The following is a 20621-nucleotide window of genomic DNA, read 5'->3' on the forward strand; positions in this document are numbered from 1 at the left end:
TACACGTCATGGTGGCGCCGTAGACAACAAACGAGATAATTGTCAAGGAGGAGGAAAGAGAAAAGAAGAAGGCAGGGAGGTTAACCAGAATAACGTCCGGTTGGCTACCCTACACCGGGGGAATGGGAAAGGGGAAAGCAAAGATCACAGGGAGAGAGAGGAGGGAAGGAAAGAATGAAATTGTGGCAAGTTCGCTGACGCGTGCGGTTTTACAGAAATTGCCTTAATAGTCACAGGTGGTCGCACAAACCCGTCGTCCTTAAGAAACACAAAAGTGCCTTCACCGCTTTATGGGCCGATGGGCGATGGGGGCGGTGTTCCAGCAGCACCTGCACAGAAAGCGGCCGATTGTCCAGTTTTTGGAAAGCTTTGGCAAGTTCTTGTCGCTCTAGAGCATATCTTGGACAGTGGCACAGCAGGTGGTCGATGTTTTCTTCGGTGCCACAGACCTCGCATGCTGCACTGTCAGTCACCCCAATTAATGTAGAGTATGCATTTGTGAAGGCCACTCCTAACCAAAGGCGACAGAGAAGCGTAGCTTCACGTCGAGGAAGTCCGGGTGGAGGTCGGAGCTGCAGGGAGGGGTTTAGTCGATGTAGTCGTGTAAGTCGTAAGTTTTGCGAGTTCCAGTCGGTCACTGTGAGGCTACGTGCCAGGTGTCGAAGCTGCCTTGCAGCGTCAGTCCTCGAAAGCGGAATCGGAATGCTGTGCTCTTCTTGATGAGCTGTGCGAGCAGCGTTATCGGCGGACTCATTGCCACTGATTCCACAGTGGCCAGGTACCCACTGAAAAACGACTTCGTGGCCTTTTTGTTGGACATCGTGGTGAAGTTTCACGACTTCGTATGTCAATTGGTCATGACATCCGTGTCGGAGAACTGACTGCGTGCACTGTAATGCCGGTTTTGAATCACAGAACACAGCCCATTTTCTGGGTCTTTCCGAATCAATGAATTCCAGTGCTCGACGCAGGGCTGTTAGTTCTGCCGCCGTTGAGGTCGTGACATGCGATGTCCTGAACCGCAGTGTCATTCCTCGCGTTGGTATAACCACGGCACCACCAGAACTGCACGACGTAGCCGATCCGTCGGTATAGATGTGTACGTGGTTGCTGTACTTTTCATGCAGAAGAAGTAAGCTCAGCTGTTTTAGAGCAGGGGCCTGTAGATCTGTCTTCTTCTGTAGTCCTGGAATCGTTATCTGAACTTGTGGACGGCTCATACACCACGGAGGAAACGCTGGCTTGGCCGCAGGTGCGTACCCTGAGGAAAACGACGCACGATGTGCACTGACAATACCGCTAAATGTCGAGCAGGGCCTTGCAGCAGTGAGGCTCGCCAAGTGTTGGGAAGGGGTCCTAGCATAATGCCTGAGATGCATACGCATTGTCTCAACGGCAATGTGCGTCGGGATCGGGTAATCCTGCGCTAGGGCAATGGTTTCAGCCGTTGATGCACTGCGTGGTAAGCCAAGACATATCTTAAGGGCTTGGGCTTGAATACTCTGAATCGTACGCAGGTTAGTCTTGCAGGTGTTGGATATTGCAGGCAGGCTGTAACGCAGGAATCCAACGAACAACGCCATGTACAACTGTAACATAGCGTGTATAGATGCTCCCCAACTTTTTCCTGCAAGGAACCTGAACAGGTGACAGATAGCAGTCAGCCGCTTTTTCACGTAATTGACGTGCGGAGTCCAAGACAGGTCTCTGTCAATTACGACTCCCAAGAACCTGTGACTTCTGCTGTATGGTATAAGTTGTCCGTTAATAGATACGCCGTAACCAGACATTGGCTTCCTCGTGAATGCCACCATTGCGCACTTTCCGCATGAAATTTCAAGTCCTTGTTGACGAAGGTAGCAAGATGTCATTGTGGCTGCCTTCTGAAGCCGAGCACGAAGCTGAAGTCGTGTCACACCTGATGCCCAAATGCAGATGTCGTCCGCATAGATGGAAAGTCGTACGGTGCTTGGCAGGTTGTAAACTAATCCACTGAGGGTGAGATTGAAAAGAGTCGGGCTAAGCACTCCTCCTTGAGGGACTCCTCGGCTACCGTAATGCTCGGACGTCGGGCCATTTTCTGTGTGCATGTAGAATGGTCTCCTCTGTAAGTAGTTGCACACCCACATATACATCTTACCACCAAGTCCGACGGCTTCCAACGTGCTAAGGATGGCTTCATGGGTGACATTATCATAAGCTCCTTTAACGTCTAGAAACAGAGCAGCAGATAGTCGCTTACAGGCCTTTTGGTGTTGCACAAATGTTATCAAGTCAACAACGCTGTCTGTTGACGAACGGCCCCGTCTGAATCCGGCCATAGCTTGTGGATAGATTTCATAGTACTCTAAGTACCATTCCAGACGTGTTAAAACCATTCTTTCCATAGTTTTTCCGACACAGCTGGCAAGTGCGATCGGACGGTATGAGGAAATGTCCAAAGGCGACTTGCCAGCTTTGAGAAGTGGAATGAGGCGAGTTGACTTCCACTCTTGCGGAACCGTACCCGTCTGCCAGGAGTCGTTGTATAGGAGCAAGAGTGCTTTCCGAGCTTGGTCTCCTAGGTTACACAGGGCACGGTATGTAATGCCGTCAGGTCCTGGCGCTGAAGAACGCCTGCACAAAGCCAGCGCAGCTTCCAGTTCTTCCATAGAAAAAGGGCATTCCATGCGGGGATCGCGTGAGAACAGTGGGTCGTCGAGCGTTCCCGTACCCGTTCCATCGGAATTTGCCTCGCCAGCAATCTTTCTGCAGAAAGATTCAGCGACGTCAATATCTCTACACTGTAGATAAAGTGCCAAAGATTTAAACGGGTGGCGCTGACCAGAGGTTGTGCGAAGGCCACGAACAGTCCTCCATATAAGCGACAAAGGTTTTCGCGGATCCAGGGACTCGCAAAAGGATGCCCATTGTCGCGAAGCCAGCTTGTTCATGTGACGCTGTATTTTCTTTTGTGTTCGTCTAGCCAATCTCAAATCATGATTTGACTTCGTGCGTCTATATCTTCGCTCCGCACGACGGCGAATGGCGCGAAGTTTTGCTAGTTCAATGTCGAAATCGGTGCGGGAAGAACTCCTCGAAAGCAGATGCGTGGTTGTTTGTATGGCATCCTTTATCGCGCCCTGTAGGTTATAAGAGGTGCCGTCACGACAACAGTCTTCCATTATTATTTTGTATTTAGGCCAATTGGTGCACTGGACGGTTCTGGAAGACTTGGAACTAGTCAAACCTTCGATCTTCAAATAGGTTGGGATGTGGTCGCTACCCCGTGTTTCTAAATCGGAAAACCAGTGCACTCTTCTCGAAAGCGACCGTGACACGAAGGTGAGGTCCAAGCAGCTGCTATACGCTGATCCACGCAGATAAGTGGGGCTACCATCATTCGACAAGCAAAATTCCCGTTCAGAAGCAAAGGACACCAACGTTCTGCCTCTAGAGTTAACTTTGGAGCTTCCCCATAGATAATGGTGGGCGTTAAAGTCACCAGTGAGCACCCACGGCTCTGGAGTCGATGTCAAAATTCCCCGTAGGCGCTCACAATCTAGACGGCTTGCTGGAGATATATAGGCTCCAAGAATTGTAAACGTGAGCTTTTTCTTCTTCACTGTTAAGCAAACGTATTGATTTGCTTCGTCAGGAGGCACTGGGTGATGTACATAAGTCAAGTCACGGCGTATAAACACAACAACCTTGCTGCACTCTCCGTAGGTAGAGGACATAAAGCACTCATACCCGGACAGTCTGATGGGAGCTGACAGGTTGGGCTCGCAAATCACGATAATGGGGAACTGTTGCGTAAAGACAAACTGTCTAAAGTCGGACATGCGTGACTTAAGCCCTCTGGCGTTCCACTGCAAGACAGATGCATGCTTGACCTCCTCTTGAAACGACGGCATCTCTCGTGCCATGGTTTTACCCTAGAGCCGCAAGCACCGGACTCAAGGTGTCCAGCACCTGCAGTGCGCTCTGTGCCGACGGGGTTTTCATGCTGCTCAGTAGAATGCGCATGGCGTCCATAAGTGACTTCAGCATCACTATGACTTGGCGATCCTCAGTCGTCGTCCCATCCGCGGTTCGTGAGGTCATTGTGGGCGGCGCACTTTGTTGTGACTCCGAGGCAGGTTGTGCTCTTGGAAGTGTAGGCCACTCTTCAGGAGGTGAGCGTGTTGCCGCAGTCTTCGTTTTCGCAGTATCTGTTTTTGTGGAAGTCGGCGTTGATACGGGAGCCGCTTTGCCGGAAGATGGCGTATATCTTTCAGTAGACGTAACTCTTCGTGCTGCTCTTCGGGGCCGATGTCGTCGTCGCCTGAGAGTAGCGGCAGCCTCTTTGTGTGTTGAATGGTCCCGTACCATACGTTTGAGTACTGCTCGCTCGTTCCTCACCCGCGGGCAATCATTGGATGAGGCCTCATGAGTACCATGGCAGTTAGGGCACTTTAACACAGTTGCGCGGCAGGCATCTGCTGAATGGGATTCGGCACACCGTGGGCACACGAGGTTATTCCTACATACACCTTTTACGTGTCCCATCTTGCAGCATTTGTAGCATTGCAGGGGCTTCGGTATGTATGGGCGGACTGGATGGCGGACGTGGCCAACTTTGACATGTGAGGGAAGGCTGTCTCCATCAAACCACAGCTTCAGGCAACGGGTGTTGCCAAGTCTAGTGATGTGCGTGATAAGAGTGCCTTCTGTAGTTGGCTTTATTAATATTGGTAAGTCGTCGGTTGGTATAGAAATATCAACATCATAAATGACGCCGATAGTCCCATTGCAGCCAGTAGGTATCATGGATCGCACCTGTACTTTGTCGATCTCCGTTACGTGCCGCAGGTTTTGCAGTGCACTACGGTGTAGAACATCTACTGCAAGGACATTCTTCCGTGTGTTTATTCTCACGTCCTTTATCTCATTTGGCGCGACTCCCTCAAGAAACGCAGAAAGGACTTGCCTGTTTAGGAGTCGCAGATTTGACACTGGGTCCACAGGCATGAAGAGCATAGTGTGCGGCCAGCGCTGTGATGTTGTCTATGTGATAATTGTGATAATTGTCAATGGAACCGACTATCATGACCACCTGGAATGATTTTAAAAGTTAATGATATGGTGAATATAGTAAACGGAGCTGAATATCCATCCTTCTCGCGTTTATGACCATTTGCGTGTGCAATCTGAGCTGCCCATGGTTGCTTGAGCTTGCGCATTTTAATTTGACAGCACAATTTCGATTTGCTGCAAAATTGTAACCAATGAAGCACGAACAAGGAAATGCGTTGGTGTGGATGTACGGATTGTCAGAAGTTGCTGGGGCCGAAAACAAAGAAAAAAAGAAAAAAAGAGGGTTGTCATCTTGTGATAGTCTTGTGCGCTGAAAAGCAATCGACACGTACCACGAGCTAAAAAAAAAAAAATACGCGACCAGAGAACTGATGAAGTGAAATATGCAAACTGCCAGGTTGAGTGCCATGCAGTGCCCCCTCCTTTTTTTTTGGTCCTTGCCCTAAGTCGATCTGCTGCAACCACGAACGGCTGCCAGGTTAATTTTAAAGACAATGTCTTTATTAGCGAGTTACTCCCACTTTTCTATATCGGATGTGTTTCCAGCTCTTCTGGGCCGATCCCGGAAATACTGGAGTCTAAAAAATGTGGGCCGATCCCGAAGGCAATCCAGTCTGAGTGGGCCATTTTCACGGGCACGTGCGCTCTAAGAATGTGGGCCGATCACGAAGATAGTGCAGTAAAAAAAAGCGAACAATTAAGCAGTCCGACGCTCCTAGGGGTGACGTGACAGAGCGTCGTGCGCATTGACCCCGCACCCATGGTCACCCCTAACTCGCTCAGGAAGGCAATCGACTTCAACTAGAGCTTGAATCGTCTTCCAACTTCTTTTTTTCTGTTTGCTCAAGGGCATACGGTTCGAGCTGATCAATATTTGTGGCAGTCAAATCTGTAAGAAAATAGAGCGAACTAAGGCTAGACATAATAAGATGATTACGCGTGCTGAATGAAAACTGCGAAGATCATTGGACTCTGCAGCTGAAACAGTGTCCTGGCAGTCGTTCTAACTTGTGATGCCGAGGTATATGCTGATCCACTTGACCGATCATGGAGCCTGTTGGAAAATGATCTGTTTGTCATGGGTGTCGCTGATCTGGATAACATTGCCGAGTATCAAACGTGCACAACTGAATAACAAGTAGAATTCTGTTGTGATAAATTATTAAAAATTTATTCAATGATGTATTTACAGGAAATGTGGTACAAATTGTGAAGTTGAAAACATCTTACAAAGTAAGTACAAGCTTAAAAGGCTTAAGTGAGTGTTGCTTTTTTTCCCCGTCCTTATATCCAGAGAGGTAACGGTCTTAATTGTTAGCTTTTCTCTGCTGTTTCGCTCGTAAATAAGAGGGGAGAATGAAACGGGCTTCGGAAAGGGAAGAAAAACATGCTGAGAGGAGGTCGGAGGAGGGAAAGGGAACATTCATATTTTTTATCTCTCCTTTCGGCCGTGCTATGCACGCCAATTTCAGCTGGGACTTGTTTTCCGCACCCCCTGAAAACTGTCTCGATTATGAAACTATGGAAGATAAACAAAAAAACGGACGAATGATCCAGCGGGACGTCCTTAAAGGAAGTAACATCTTTTTAAATGAACTTTCATCTGTGTTTTGCCGATTCGTAGCAGCTCTTTCTTTAGACGGGCGCTCGCTCAAATATTATTCTGTCTAGTCATCGAGCGAACAACTGGCCTGCGACACTCTAAAACAGTCGACACTACGCTCACGGCCTGACCCGAGTCGTACGGCGAACAAAACTCATCGTGGACAAAACAAAACAGGTTACGAGACCACAATTCATGGATCACTAATATCGAGAGCAATTGTCTGTTTATTGTTATTATTGTTCATTATTATTACTTTTTGGTTCGCAGTCAACGCGTAGGCTCTGCTTTACTTTCGTGAATGCTGGCCAATCATAACCTGTAGCGGATCATTCGGTCTGCCTGTGCGCATGCGTTCGCTTGGTACTCGTTCAGATGTTCCGCGTCAGCACCAACGGAATGCAACACTGAACAAGTGAGTGTTCAGAAACGATATCATTCTTGCAGGTCACTCAGTGGCCCTGTCCACAGTTATTCACCGTCCAGGCAAGGACCATCCTCTCGCGACCGATTAGAGGCGCGGTGAAGTGGTTCGGTGAAGAAGAAACGTTCTCGCAAATGACTTGAGCCCCACTCACACGAGCAAAATTAAATGTCACTTTACAGAATTTAGTTCGCTTTGGAGAAGCAGTGTTCGAAAATTGACTAAGAAGCGGAGGAAAGCAACCGACACTGCAAGTCCGTCAGCAGTTGTCAAAAGCAGTGCAGCTTCAACATCTCATAAATGATGCTTCCGGGAGTTAGACCTCTACAAACTCGCTTAAGTAAAATGACATTTGCTTAAATCCGCGTGTCAGGGACACTTCTCGGACAGGGGTCTAGCGACACCTCTGCTGACGTTGGAACGCACACACACACACATACACACACTGACAAAAGTATTGTTCCTAAAGTGGGCAGGGAAGTTCAGGGCAAGGCACGATGCGCGGACCTGCGCTGGGCGTCGCAGCGAAGGGAGTTCCTGCTCTACGCTATAACTACGGGAGTCTTTTCCGAGAAGCTTGTCTCTTCAACATTAACATTAACGCCTTGCTTCTCTTATCACGAGGCAAAGACAACGATCAACGAACTAACAATGTGTCAACGGCCACGTCGTTATAATGATCAGCTGACGGGGACTGCATTGGGAGCTTAAAGATAGCGCGCTCTTGTTAGCATTATATTGCGTCCGTAGCACGTACGTCCGTGGCAAAAGAAACAAACAGTGTCTACAGCGCAGGGTTGCCTTGCACACAGAAAAAGGCGTCGGCCTTGCAGAATACACGACAGTGCCTTTCTTTGGCAAACATCGATGCACGCTGGTTAACGTGCTAACGTGCATATAGTAGTCAACGCGCTGGTAAACGTGCGCAGTATGCGTGCTTTAACGATCAATGGTCTTTCATAACAAATATTGCTTTATCGGACCAGAAGTAAAAGTGCAAAAGGTAAGAAGTAGCTTCCAACGTTTCATGAAGCGTCAAAAAAAAAAAATACGAATTCACAAGACAACTACAGTGAGCAGCTACCGCTTACGAAACATGCAGACGCGCATGCCCTTTTTCGGCCATGACGGCTGCACCGCAAAGATAATTTGCACCTCTGTACTTAACAGCACCATTTGAAACGCGGCTTGTGATGACACACGCTTGTCGGGTAGCGGCGTAATTGCGTCTTCGTTGAAACGGTCACGTCTGAGCAGGCAGTAGCGCGCCGTGCAGAGTATGTAGCTCAAGATCATCGCTCAACTTTTCCCAAAGAGCGCCGTGGCACAGGTAGACCGAATAGCACTCGTGGTTAAGGCCAGTTGCAAGTATCGTAAGCCTCCTCTCAAAATGGCAAGCAAAACAAATAACTATATTCACCCCTCGTGTCGCGCTGCTTTCAACAGAGGCGCAGCGTAACGGCAGTTAACGTTCCTCATAATAATAACTTCTCTTTGGAGCTCTGCGTACCGCAGAATCCTAAACCGTTTGTATACCGTGTAACAGTATCGCTCTCTCTATATAAGCCGAGACGGCCAACAACAACGTGGAAACCATAAGCTGCGCACGAAACGGCGAACTGCTGCGAAAAAATGATCCGTCTTAGATTTAAAAAAAAAGAGAAAAGAAAAAGTATCTTCTCACTATCAGTAGCGGCGATGGCGGTGGCTCCGAAAAAAAAAAAAAGAAAAAACCTTTACGGCAGCGCCCAAACTTGCAACGGGAAGAAACGTCGTGAGGGCGCTGGTGGCTAAACGGAAGAGGGAGAGGGTATTAGGTTGATGGAGGGGAAGAGGAGGGGGCCGCACTTTCATGGGCTATCCCCTCACTCTCTCTCTTTCGGAGAGAAGACAACCGAAGCACATGCACTCGCCGTTTGATCCTAAGTGTTAGTCAGAAAAAGACCCTCAACGTTCTCTAGGTCATAGCTGCTCAGTCCTATAGCATGGAAATTCTTGTACACTACGTCTAAGCGTCCGCGTTTTTTTGCAAAAAAGACGACGCATGGAGAGAGAGAGACGTTGACAGCGCGCTCGCGAGTGTGTGAGAAAAGTGGCTTACATTTTGTGCGGAACAATTTGTGTGTCTGAAGTCAGAGAATCAACCGTTAGCGGTCGCTGCCCTTCGTATGCATACATAACTCTCTCTCTCTCTCTCGCTCTGTCTCTCTTTCATTTTCTTTCACATATATAGACATCGCCCACCATTCGCGGCGTTGCGCACAACCATACTTTTTTTTCGCGTGTTTCTCACTCTCATCTCGAGCATGGCGGGCGATGCTGGTCCGAACCCATTTTTCGCATCTTTCATTTCCTTTCTCTCGCTCTGTCTCTTCTTTTTTTTCTAGCTTTATGGCTTGCCGAAAAAAGAGCGGCTTGTATGTGTACAGGCTCTCAAAAGAACGGAACAAACGTATGAAGCGCGATCTGTCCGGAGGCGCACACCTTGCCATGCATTCCGTGGTGGAATAAAGCGATTTGTAGCACTTTTTTTTTTCTCACTCTTCTTTTGCTGAAGAAACGACAAAACGAAAAAGCTTACAAGGATGGTGAAATAGGTGCATGGGATGGCAACATAATTGAAGTACATGGGTTGGGTTGGCGCGATATACTCTCTTTTGGGATTGTGTAGGGGGCAAATAGGGGGCAAGGGGATGTAACCGGTTCTTACTAAGTGAGAAAGACACAACCATCAGCGGGCTCGAGTCAAAAGTTCACACTGTTTGCCCTGGCGTTTTGCGAAAAAGTGACAATGTGCGCCATGATAACAGGGAACGACAATATGCGGTGGTGGCAGGTGGTTGGGATCTGTCGTTGCAGACTGGAGGACGAAAAAGAGAGAGGAGCCAATGACAACAAGTAAAAAAAAGCATGTTGCGCTAGTTTTTTCTTTTGTGTGCATGGCATCACTTAGCCACAGCCGTGATAGAGCAATCGAAAGCAATGGTGCATCGAGCTGGGCAAAGGGAGGTGAAAAAAAAAAAAACAATGTTCAACAGCACGCGCGCATGCGCGTCTCTCTGTGTATGTGTGAAAACAGCCTACCTAGAAACGTGCCACCATTGTTTGCAGTAGCCCAACTGTATTTTTCTCTCTCTCTCTCGCTCGCTCGCTTCCTTTTCACCTTTTTTTTTTTACATTGCATTCATTCACTTGATGCACAGCGTGAGTTTTTCCGCGGTACACAAGGAGCAAAACAGAAACAGATACAATAAAATTGCAGATAGCAAAAAACGCATTGTTGCGTGTGGCCAACACTTGTCGTTGCAAACGCACAAGTGCTATATATATATAATATATATGTATTTTAAAACCATGGAAGCAGTATACAACCTTCGCGATGCAGCCTCGTTAACAACACAGCAGGAGGCGAGCCCGCCGCACTATAGAACAAAACGCAAGGGGGGTGGGGGGAGGGGGCATGCTGTCGATCCCAAACTACCCAAATGTCGGAAGTGGAGACGGGAAGCAGCAAGGATGGCTGGGGAGGTGGCTTTGAGGGTGAGGGCGGGGAGGAGCGAGGTAGAGCCAGCGCCTTCACATATAGGAGGCGTCGCTAGAGCCTACCTTTCTGCCTGCCTCGGACAGTTCGCTCGGTCCTTACGTTAGATCTGCTACTCGATAAACGCGAATATATTGAGATGCATGCTTGTTTGACCTTTATAAACCAATTACGTTTCCACGTGAAAGGTAGACGTTTGCTGCTTTGTGTCGTTAAAAATATTCAAATCAGTAATTCTTACGCTACCACGGAATGCCTCATAAAACGGCAGCCTATGCTGGCGTGTGTGCCCACTGTGTCAGAGAAAACGTGGAAGTCGCGGTGTAGGGCCGACGTATTTACACAAAACTGTGGTTTTGCAATCGTTAGCGCTTTCATTGCTACACAAGAGAATGCCGAGACGTTTCGGTCACGGATGGTTCTATTCGAAACCAGGCGCGTAGCCAGGACTTCTTTTTCGCGTGCGTGGGAGCTAAGGTTCCCATTATTCACTGTTAAGTTTCCCATGCTTGGTGCATATAATACAACTATAACATTGAGCAACCCCTTTGTCTGCTTGAAGGTGTGTGCCATCCTGTACTTGTCTAGGGCGGGCGTTCGAAGGATATGCGCCTTTGTTCATAGGCGACGTGCCAGGCATAAAAGCGGGAGCAGGGCGCCGGCCGGAAAAATTTCGGGGAGGGGGGGAAGGCCGGTGGACGCACCCTCCTCCACTCCCCCCCTGGCTACGCCACTGTTCGAAACAAACGGGGCGTTTGTACCTAGCCACCTGGTTTAACTCTATTTTTTGTTGAGGCATTTTCACCGGACGACCCTGATTTTACTATGTTTTTTGATTAATACTTTTGCGGTACTGTTGTTGGACAGACACTGCCGGTACGCAAAACCAAAGTGCCGCCTTTCGTGTCGCATGCCTTGCGACTTCGAAATCACGAATCACGCAACTTTTCCCCAGGAAACTATAGCGAACCGATTTAGCGTCATTTCAAGGAGTTCACGGTTTCGTATGATAAGTTTAAAGGCTGCAATAAGTACCCGGAAAGCTTTGAGAGTATGCTAGTGAAAATATAATTAACACTTATGTGGATGTTTTTGGTTTGTGCTCATCTTCGGCTTTTCTTTCATCTTTACCGTTGAGAAGCGACTTGTAAGAACGTTGCGATCTACAAGTGCAGCAAGTTGATATTCATAAGAACCGCTTCGACTGCCTCTCATATACGGGCTGCGTCGAAATCTGCCCCTGTTACTCCTAAGGCGCATTCGACAGAGACCAAGTTATAAAGAGTAGCAGGCTAGAGCACGCAAGCTCAGGCCGACCTCTTTGCCTTCCTTCCAATAAATTCTGCCTCTCTCTCTCAAGTTATATAGTGCAGCTCCGCACAGCGACTGACTTCCCTGTAGGGGCAACAAAGAGCTTCTACGACGACTAAGTATGGGTGTAAGGTCGCTGCAAACCCAGCCGCAGCATGATTATGTAGCGTTGAAAATGACAGGGAAAGACCTCCTGTTTTTTCTTCTTCTTCCGCTTCTTAAGGAAACAGTAATCACAGTGCCGAGAAGCTCTTTCGCTATACAGTACAAATTTGCGAACGCTGAATTGCTCTGGTCGCTTTCAAGACATGATTTTTTTTTCTGTTAGCACAGCCGAAATACGTTAGCTGTATACTGGAAGGACTTAAGCTCGGCAGCGACTGCCGAAAGCTGCATACATAGTGTAAAGCTGCTTCGTACTTTTCCCTTTCACGAGAAAAAAAAAAAAGTGAATGTCAGTCGTTTGCCGCGAGCTTAATAGTAAACACTCAGAGCGCTTTTAACGCTGCGCCTACTATAGCATACACCAACGCCAATTGTTTTAAATCCGCCGGTTAAGTAAACGCCGACGACGTTGCAACGCATTGCGATAACAGCGAGTCTGAAGCGGGGATAAAATATGTGTAGTACCGGGACATCATAGGATAGGACCAGGGGAACTAGGGTAAAATTTATCTAAAGCAGCAAACAAAATTTGAGCTCTTGGCGGAGGCGCTGATGGCATGCCGTACATAGATGCTACATAAATTGAGTTAACCGAACGTGATATCCGGATAGGCAACAAAGTGTGCAGCGTTAAGTAAGCACGACTTGTCATCGCTATACGCCTTGCCATGCTGTATTCATTTGACTGAGACAAGACGTTACTTTAGCGTGTGCGGAATGCTCGGGAAGAAAATGTTGGAAACAGGGTTAGCACGCCTGAAAAAAGAAAAAAAAAAGAAAGAGAACGCCATCGCGATGATGAACTTCTTCTTTCTTTCGAGCAGCTCAGCCCTGCGGCATAGATGTGTATTAAATAAAAGCGTGAAGGCCCTGCCTCGTTCGAGTGCACTTTGAGCGGACGCGTGCGGGCACGAGGCGTGCTTGCGCGCGATGTCGCGGAAGAAAATAGTTATTTGCTACGTGTTGAGCTTTGCCCGAGGAAGACCTCGGGAAACCGAGCGAGCGAGCGGGAGGCTGCAAAGAGGAGAGTCGCGGCTCCATGCGCACACAGCGAGCGAGCCGCGGCCACCACAGCCTCTGCTCGATTGACTCGCCCGCGTCAAGCGTCTACTCGATCGACTGTTGCCTGGAGAACGATGAAGCAAAAGCGAGTATTTCTTCTTTCTTTTCTTTTTTGACAGCGTTGTTATGATGTTGGCTCCCTCAGGAGCCGCGCGGGGAAGCCTGGCTGCGCTGGTACAGTGCGCATTAGTGATCAGCCTAAAGACGTGGCGACGGCGACGCCCGACAGCTGCTCGCGATGGCGGAATCGAAAGCTGCTCGTAGGGCGTTGCGCGCCAGCGGAAGGCGAACCGTTGGATGGTAACTAGAGATGGGCGAGAGAGAGAGGACCGGCGATCATTGCGTTCCCAGGCCGAGTTGGCGACGGCCTTCCGAAGTCTAGCGCCAATGGACGTTAAGTAGAGTATTGGTCCTTCCTTCGAGAGGCTTGAGAGAAATATATTTATATATTCTCATTTGTTCCGCTTTTTGAGACGGGGCTATACGTGTACGATCACGGTGTGGCGCGGCTTCTTCGCTGAAAACGAAAGAAAAAAGAAACCAAGTAAACGATTACTGTATACGGTTTCAGCGCGTTTGTCATCTGTGCCGCTGGACAAGGCTTTGCGGCACGTACTCCTGGACTCTGTGGAACTAGATCCGTCCTCGCTCTCGCCAAAAAAGAAAGAAGAAAGAAATAGAAAAAAGAATGACGGCGCCTGCACTGCTGAAACAACGAACTCACGCTGCAGAAGTTCTGCTACACCTAAGCGCGGCTCCTCAGGCCAAGATCATTGTTGCTCTCCTCAGGCAAAGGCGGGTGCGGGCGAGTGCATCCCATGTCACCGAAGCAGGCACAAGGCAGGAAAGAGGGCGTAGGCTCACTCGTGCAACGTGGGAGGGGAGTGGAGATGTGAATAACGCAAATGAACAGCTTGGCTGGCGGCGGCTTATGTTTGCATGCACGCTCCTGGAGTCGCCTTAGACGTCCCGATGAAAAAACTCGACAACACTTGGCTAACAACTTTGCAGGACGCGGCAACGGGACGAAAAACGAGAGAGAGAAAAACCAGGACACTCGTTGCATGGTTGAAAGCTGATGCAGTCAATGAAAAGCAGGTATTAACCCATAAAGGCACATAGGAAATAAAATCTGTTTGTGAACGGCTTCTGGAGCAAGCCTTCCTCGCAGATATACACCTTATGTACACATGCCTTTTTTTTTCCTTGAGCGCACGCTAGCGGCGCCTGTGGGCCCGGACGTCGGCGGGAGCTCGCGGCGGGTCTCCTTGCTGTCTCTCTATTTTTTTTTCCTCTCCCTCTCTCGGCCAAAGTATCAGCTTGTATTAAGTAGACTATGTGTTATGTAGAGTGTTAACGGCAAAAAAGCAAACTTTGTTGTGCTGAGCATTGTATGCGTTTCCCTTAAACCCGGAGAGGAGCATTTCCCGCGACGGGAGGCCTCCCCCGATTTTTTTTTTCTTCTCTCGGAGCGTGCGCATAAGGTCCAAGCAGGCTTGGCCGCAGCCGGCGACGGTCCGGCCCACATCGAGCAGCCCCATCTGGCGGCGAGCGGCGTTAGTAAGGTGCACGAGGCGCGCACTCGCGCGCTGTTGGTGGGCAGTCCCGAAGGGTCCGGCGACGGCAACGGTAAGGAGGCCGCATCATCAGGTGTGCACGTCGTGCGGCATTTCAATCTTTTTTTTTTTTCTTGGAAGAGAGAAAGATCGCGGCGGTGGCAGCAGCGGCGGCGGCGGCGGCGGCAGCGGCGTCAGCAGCAGTCCTCCTCTCACGAGAGGCTGAGTCCCGGCGCGGGTGGTTGCAAGAGCAGCCCCGCGTCGTGGTCCTTGTGTGCATACATTGTTGGCGAGTGCAGCATTTCTTGCTCGCTATAGAGAGGGTCACCGGTCACCTCCAGGTGCAACTAGCGCTTCTTTTTTTTTCTTTACACCACACATATATGTATAATATATATTATTTATATTTATATATATTTATATATATTCATCTTCTTCATCTTCGTCTTAAAATTCAAAATCGCAGCAAGCATTTTTTTCTTCTTTTCTGCATTGCAGAAGTGGCAGTTCCAAAGCTACGGTGCTTTTTCTCTTCGACGTTGGCCGGATGCAGTGGAGAGAAAGAGAAGACACACACACTCACAACGCGACCTGTTGCAGTAAAGTGCGCCGAAGGAAGAGAGAAAGGGTGTGCTGCTGCGTCGAGGGTATGTAGCAATTGGAGTTAATTGTAAAGTTGAGTCCCTTGAGTTAAACAATGCTAGAGAGAGAAGAGCGGCGGGTTGAGGGAATCCTGGCCGCCCGCGGAGTGCGGACGGGCAGGCGTCTACTCTTGTCACACATCCGTCGAGCGGCTGGCGACGCTGGGCGAACGCGAGTGCAGCACCACACGGTGTCCATTGCGTGTCACGTGACCGTCGCTGTCCACCACTATGGCCGTCTGCTGCTGGGCGGTGGCCGCCGTCGGAGGCTCCCCGTCGGAGGCGGCGTCGTCCCCACCGCCGCCGCCTCCCTTGTATCGGCGCCAGGCCCGCTGAATGACGCGGGCGCAGTACTCCTCGCGCTGGCGCCATAGCGTCGAACTGACCGGCTCGTAGCCCGGCCGGTCCAGGTGTATGACGGTCTCGGTGATCTCGGGTGGCTCCTCGATGGCGTGGCCCTTGCGGGCGAAGAAGTCCCGAGTGAGGGCGTCCAGAATGTCGACGCAGTACACCATGTCGTCCTTGCAGATGGGTATGTCCAGGGCGATCAGCTTGTACTTGTTGGGCTTGGGTATCTGCAGGGGCTCCTCCAGCGCATTCACAAAGTTGGTCAGGTTGGAGTAGGCCACGTACTGGGTGCCCTTTGGATCGAATTGTTGCCAGATCTCGTAGTACATGTCGTAGTCGTCGTCGGTCAGGCCCTCTTGCACGTCCTCGGTGGCCTGACTGTAGTTCTCGAGTATGACGGCGATATACATGTTGATGATGACGAGGAAGCTGATTATGAGGTACGAGACGAGGTAGGCGACCGCGATGCCTCGCTTGCCGCAGTTGCCCTCCGATTCGTCGGTGGGCCGGTTGCAGTCATGCTCGTCCATGATGGCGGCCAGCACGCCGTCCCAGCCGGCTGACGTGCACATTTGGAATAGCAGTATCATTGACTGGCCGAAGGTTTCGAAGTTAAAGTTCTCGTCGACGCCGTAGCGGTGCTTCACGTGCATGAAGAAGGACATGCCGAAGATTGCGTAGATGAACATCACAAGGAACAGGAGCAGGCAGATGTTAAACAGCGCCGGCAATGACATGGCCAGGGCGAACAGCAGGGTCCGGATGCCCCGCGCGCCCTTGACCAGCCGCAGCACACGGCCCACTTTCACGACGCGCACCACACGCAGCAGCGTAGGCGACACGAAGTAGGCCGCGATCAGGTCCTTGAGCACCGTACCTGCGCGAGAAGAGGCGCCTGTGGTCGTGGCTCTGACATCCATGGCCGACTGAGCACAGCATCGAAATGAAACTCTGTCGGAGGCCAAGGATCGCCCGCTTGAATGGCGGACACTGAGTGGCAGCCTACTTCGCACAGCCGTCACGTCCCGTCGTGGCAGAGGCGTCCGCCAGGCGACTTCGTCTCCTCGCCGGTTTCTCTTCAAGATAAGCGATGCAGGCGAGCATCGGACAGCGACACCGGCGTCTCTTCTTTTGCGAAAAGAAGAAAGCCGACGAGGAGACGCACTTTCCTAACGGATGCCGGTGCTGTGACGGTGACGGGTCAGATGGCGGCTGCGTGAATCAGGCCTAGCTATAGAACGAACTGTCTTGCGCGCAAATAGAAAATTAAAGTTGCGCCTAAACATGGGGTAGCCCATTTTCTGGTTTAGATACGCTATGTACACGAGACATTTCCACTCAGGCAGATTCTTGCGCTGGTCTGAAAGCGCAGGCGTAATCTGCTAAGGGGTATTTTCATTACAGTTTACAGACGTGCACCGAAACGTGCAACACCAACTTACTTCTGTAAATTGAAATAATGATTGCATTGCTCAGTCTAATTTTTACCCAGAACAAGTTATTTTATACTGGTCCCTTACCTAGAATAGAGAGGATGACGACTACGAAGTCGAACATGTTCCATGGTTCTCGAAAGTAGTGCCAGCGCAGGGCGAATATTTTGAGCAGGCATTCGGCTGTGAAGACAGCGATGAAGAAGATGTTGAGCCGCTCTAGGATGGACTCGTACAACTTGGATTGCTTATAATGGTCAAGCGCCATGACCGTCATGTTAAGGGCAATGAAGATCATGATCGCCATGTCGAACATCTTGTTTGTGGTCAGGTCGAAAACCATTGCTTGGATTTTGAACTGCAAAAAGAAGACAGAAATGCTTTCAGCGAGTGGTTTTAGTCACTTAAGTCATGTTGCCATGCAATGGACCCTGCACTAATTGTATAAAAATATGCCCTAATTCGACTGGCTTTTTCCGATGTGAAAATACCAGGCTATACGTTAGCGGGAACATTAGATAACAGAATAAAGTTAGCAAAGCGATGCGCGCAGAAAACTGACTTGTATCAAATCTTTCCTCGTTTTTTTTGTATATGAGGATTGTTTACAACTGGATAAATTTCGTTGTATGCGAAGTTGAATATTTGTCTGCACATGCAATGTCTGCACATGCAGAGCAATATCGTAGGTTTTAAGGAGATTGCTGGGCTTAGTTAAGTTTGTCTATATAAATCCCAAAACCACCCGCACTTTAATGAGACATCACATGCAAGGGTTAACTTTAGCAAAAGTGCCAGGACAAAGAAGCCACGGAACTGCAGACAACAAAGACGAATCAGGCATGATATCGAGTCGAACAGACATTGTATAATCATTTTAGAAAAACGAAGTCTTGCTTATATAGGTGTTTTGTAGTTTGTTTGCTGTCAGGTGGATGCGAAAGTCTCCTTTACAGTTTGATTCTTTCCAGTTCACTTATATGTAGCGCGTATACAAGAACTCGGTTGGCTTTGCGGGTCGAATGACCTTGGGTACTACACCCGTTGTATCGCAAATTTGTAGCAAACGAATTTTCTGCCCTTGAAGGAAATGATTAGTAGGCGCCAAACCACTCAATCGACAAAGACTGGGTACCGCAGAGAAAGAAAAGAATATTGAGTAAAATTTAGAAGGTTGGTGATATCTTAACAAAAACTTTCAACATTAGTGCGACAAAAGTTGAACATCGAGCGGGCATAGCGACCAACTGAATCACTTCATCTAACGTGTTTCAGCCATTCGCAACCATTCAGTGGATGGATGCCAGTGAAGATAGAAAAAAGCGGCTCCACATAGAATGCAAGTTACTAATATTTTTGGTGACACTAGCATAAAATAAAATTATAGAATTTGGGGATGATGCCAGTTAATCCTTGATATATAAGAAAAGTGACAACAAGCGACTAATGTCATGTGCTTGCGAGTGAGTCCCAACGCTTTGGCAGAGTTCTAAAAAAGCTTACGTTTATCACTCCCATAAATTATTTGGCATAATATTAGTCCTACAGCTGTTTACATGTCGCTCATACCAAGTTGAAGCAACATCGTAGACGTGTACAGTTAACAAGCACAAGCGTTTCCACTAAGGGATTTTGTGTCGGCAACGTCCTCAGCTTTTATTTCCCCAAGCGCTGCAGCTAAAACCATCGTGTTCATTCGGTTGCCTAAGTTTGTGAAAGTAATGCTACAATAGTACAGCAAAAATTTTGCAAACAAAATTGCCTTTCTAGATAGAAATCCGTGTAAACGGGAAAGTAATGTGACTAGGCATGGTCTCGGGACTCGGACACAGAGATGGGATGTCAGCAAATTAGGCAGTTGACTTTACCCGTAAGACTAATCAGTAGCCCTTTGTATTATTGTGAGACAAAAGGCAACCTGATTAAACAAGAGGCAGCATACGCTTACCCTGGGCCTTGGAATTGCCTTGGCTGGCTTTTTGGATCCCATTTTTTTCATGGCATTATAGTATTTCTTTTGGTCTTCTGTCATGAACATTTCCAACGATCCTCCCGCCTAAAATGTAGGTGAAAAACAAAGCTAGAGTTTCAAGCATAGAGGTTATTTTATTGCACCGTTGTAAAGCTAATGGAACATACGGCGTTCGTGAATGACATGTATCACAGTGAAATTAGTGGTTTCATGCATAAATAGAGGAAAAAGCACGTCGCAACATGGCTTTGCAAGCCCCTTTGAAAGCGTTACGACACAGAAAATTAATAAATTGACAAAGAAAATAAAAACAGAAACACGTTTTTTGAGGCAGTATCTGAGTTTTTAACCTGATGAATTCGAAGTACATTGCTATTCTTACAAATGTTGAAAGCTATCAGAAAGTGGCTTATTGAAACATTCAAATGTATTCAGTTTGTGAACCATGACGTAGGTGAGGGCAACAAGCGTAGGAAGAAAATAAATGCGAAAATGAGTATGCAGAGACAACATGGTAAGCCGAAAGTATTCCTTTAGTACCCACCTTCTTTTTCTGTTCATTGAAATTGTCGATAATTACACCGATGAATAGATTCAAGGTGAAGAAGGAGCCGAAGATAATGAAGAATACGAAATATAGGTACATGTAGATGTTAGCTTCGTATTCCGGTTGGTCCTCTTTCTGTGGAAAACAAGAGCGGTACGCGCAGTCAGTTCCGACATAATCAGATTTTCGTGCGTTTCATTCAGGTTGTTCAAGCCTAGCTTCAATGATTAGCGGAGCCAGCAGTAATGAAATTTGAAGAACATGAAATCGTCATGAAGATATTAACGTAATCTGCGGAATTTCTTTTACACCATGCAGTTGCTTGCTTCTCAAGCACGCTTGTATTTATGTTTTCGCCTTTAGTTAGCTGAAACGATAATGCATGTTTAATGAAAACAAATGCAGCCTAGTTGTAGTACTTGCAAGCTGTCGTAGTATACTGAAGAATTATATACAGGAACAGGTTAGAAACTCTGAAATAGATCGGTCGACAACAATGCAGTGCCTATGATAGTTGTGATAACTTCTGGACTCCATTATGAACACGCATCAAATGAATACGTAACGAAAATAAATGGTGATGGACTATGAGAAATTTCATCAGCAATAGTTGGCTACCGTGAAATCCTGCTAACTGCTCAAATCGCAGGAGGACTTGAACGGGTGGCGATAATTTTTTAGTTTATCCTTTAGGGTGATGTTAACTGACTGCTTCAGTTCAAACATGCTAGATGTGTCGTCAACTATGATTGTGGCTCTGAGGATAGTAGCCCGTTATAAGTAACAAATGTAAGGAACATCTAAGTCACGGAAATAAAAGGGATAACTCACTCCGCCTCTGGAGTCGATCGCATTGTCCATAATATCCGTCCAGCCTTTGAACGTTGCCTAAGTAAAAAGAAAGTAAATATTTGTACATAAGACATGGCAGCTGCAAATTCAAAATAAAGATTCCGAATA

General features: G+C 48.2%; 1 protein-coding gene across 4 annotated transcripts in view; it reads right to left on the bottom strand.

Annotated features, from left to right (window-relative positions):
* Positions 1-6213: 6213 nt before the first annotated feature.
* para (sodium voltage-gated channel paralytic) overlaps positions 6214-20621 on the bottom strand; it is a 239893-nt gene continuing 225485 nt past the window's right edge. For all 4 annotated transcript variants that reach the window (XM_075680914.1, XM_075680915.1, XM_075680912.1 and 1 more), the window contains exons 26-30: positions 20493-20549; positions 19659-19796; positions 19091-19198; positions 17230-17500; positions 6214-16586 (exon numbers count right to left, since the gene is read on the bottom strand). In XM_075680914.1, coding sequence (XP_075537029.1) covers positions 15496-16586; positions 17230-17500; positions 19091-19198; positions 19659-19796; positions 20493-20549 — 1665 coding nt within the window. In that variant the 3' untranslated portion in view covers positions 6214-15495. The remainder of the gene's footprint in view (positions 16587-17229; positions 17501-19090; positions 19199-19658; positions 19797-20492; positions 20550-20621) is intronic.

Source organism: Dermacentor variabilis, chromosome 2, assembly GCF_050947875.1.
Source record: "Dermacentor variabilis isolate Ectoservices chromosome 2, ASM5094787v1, whole genome shotgun sequence".
In the NCBI taxonomy this organism is placed as follows: Eukaryota; Metazoa; Arthropoda; class Arachnida; order Ixodida; family Ixodidae; genus Dermacentor; species Dermacentor variabilis.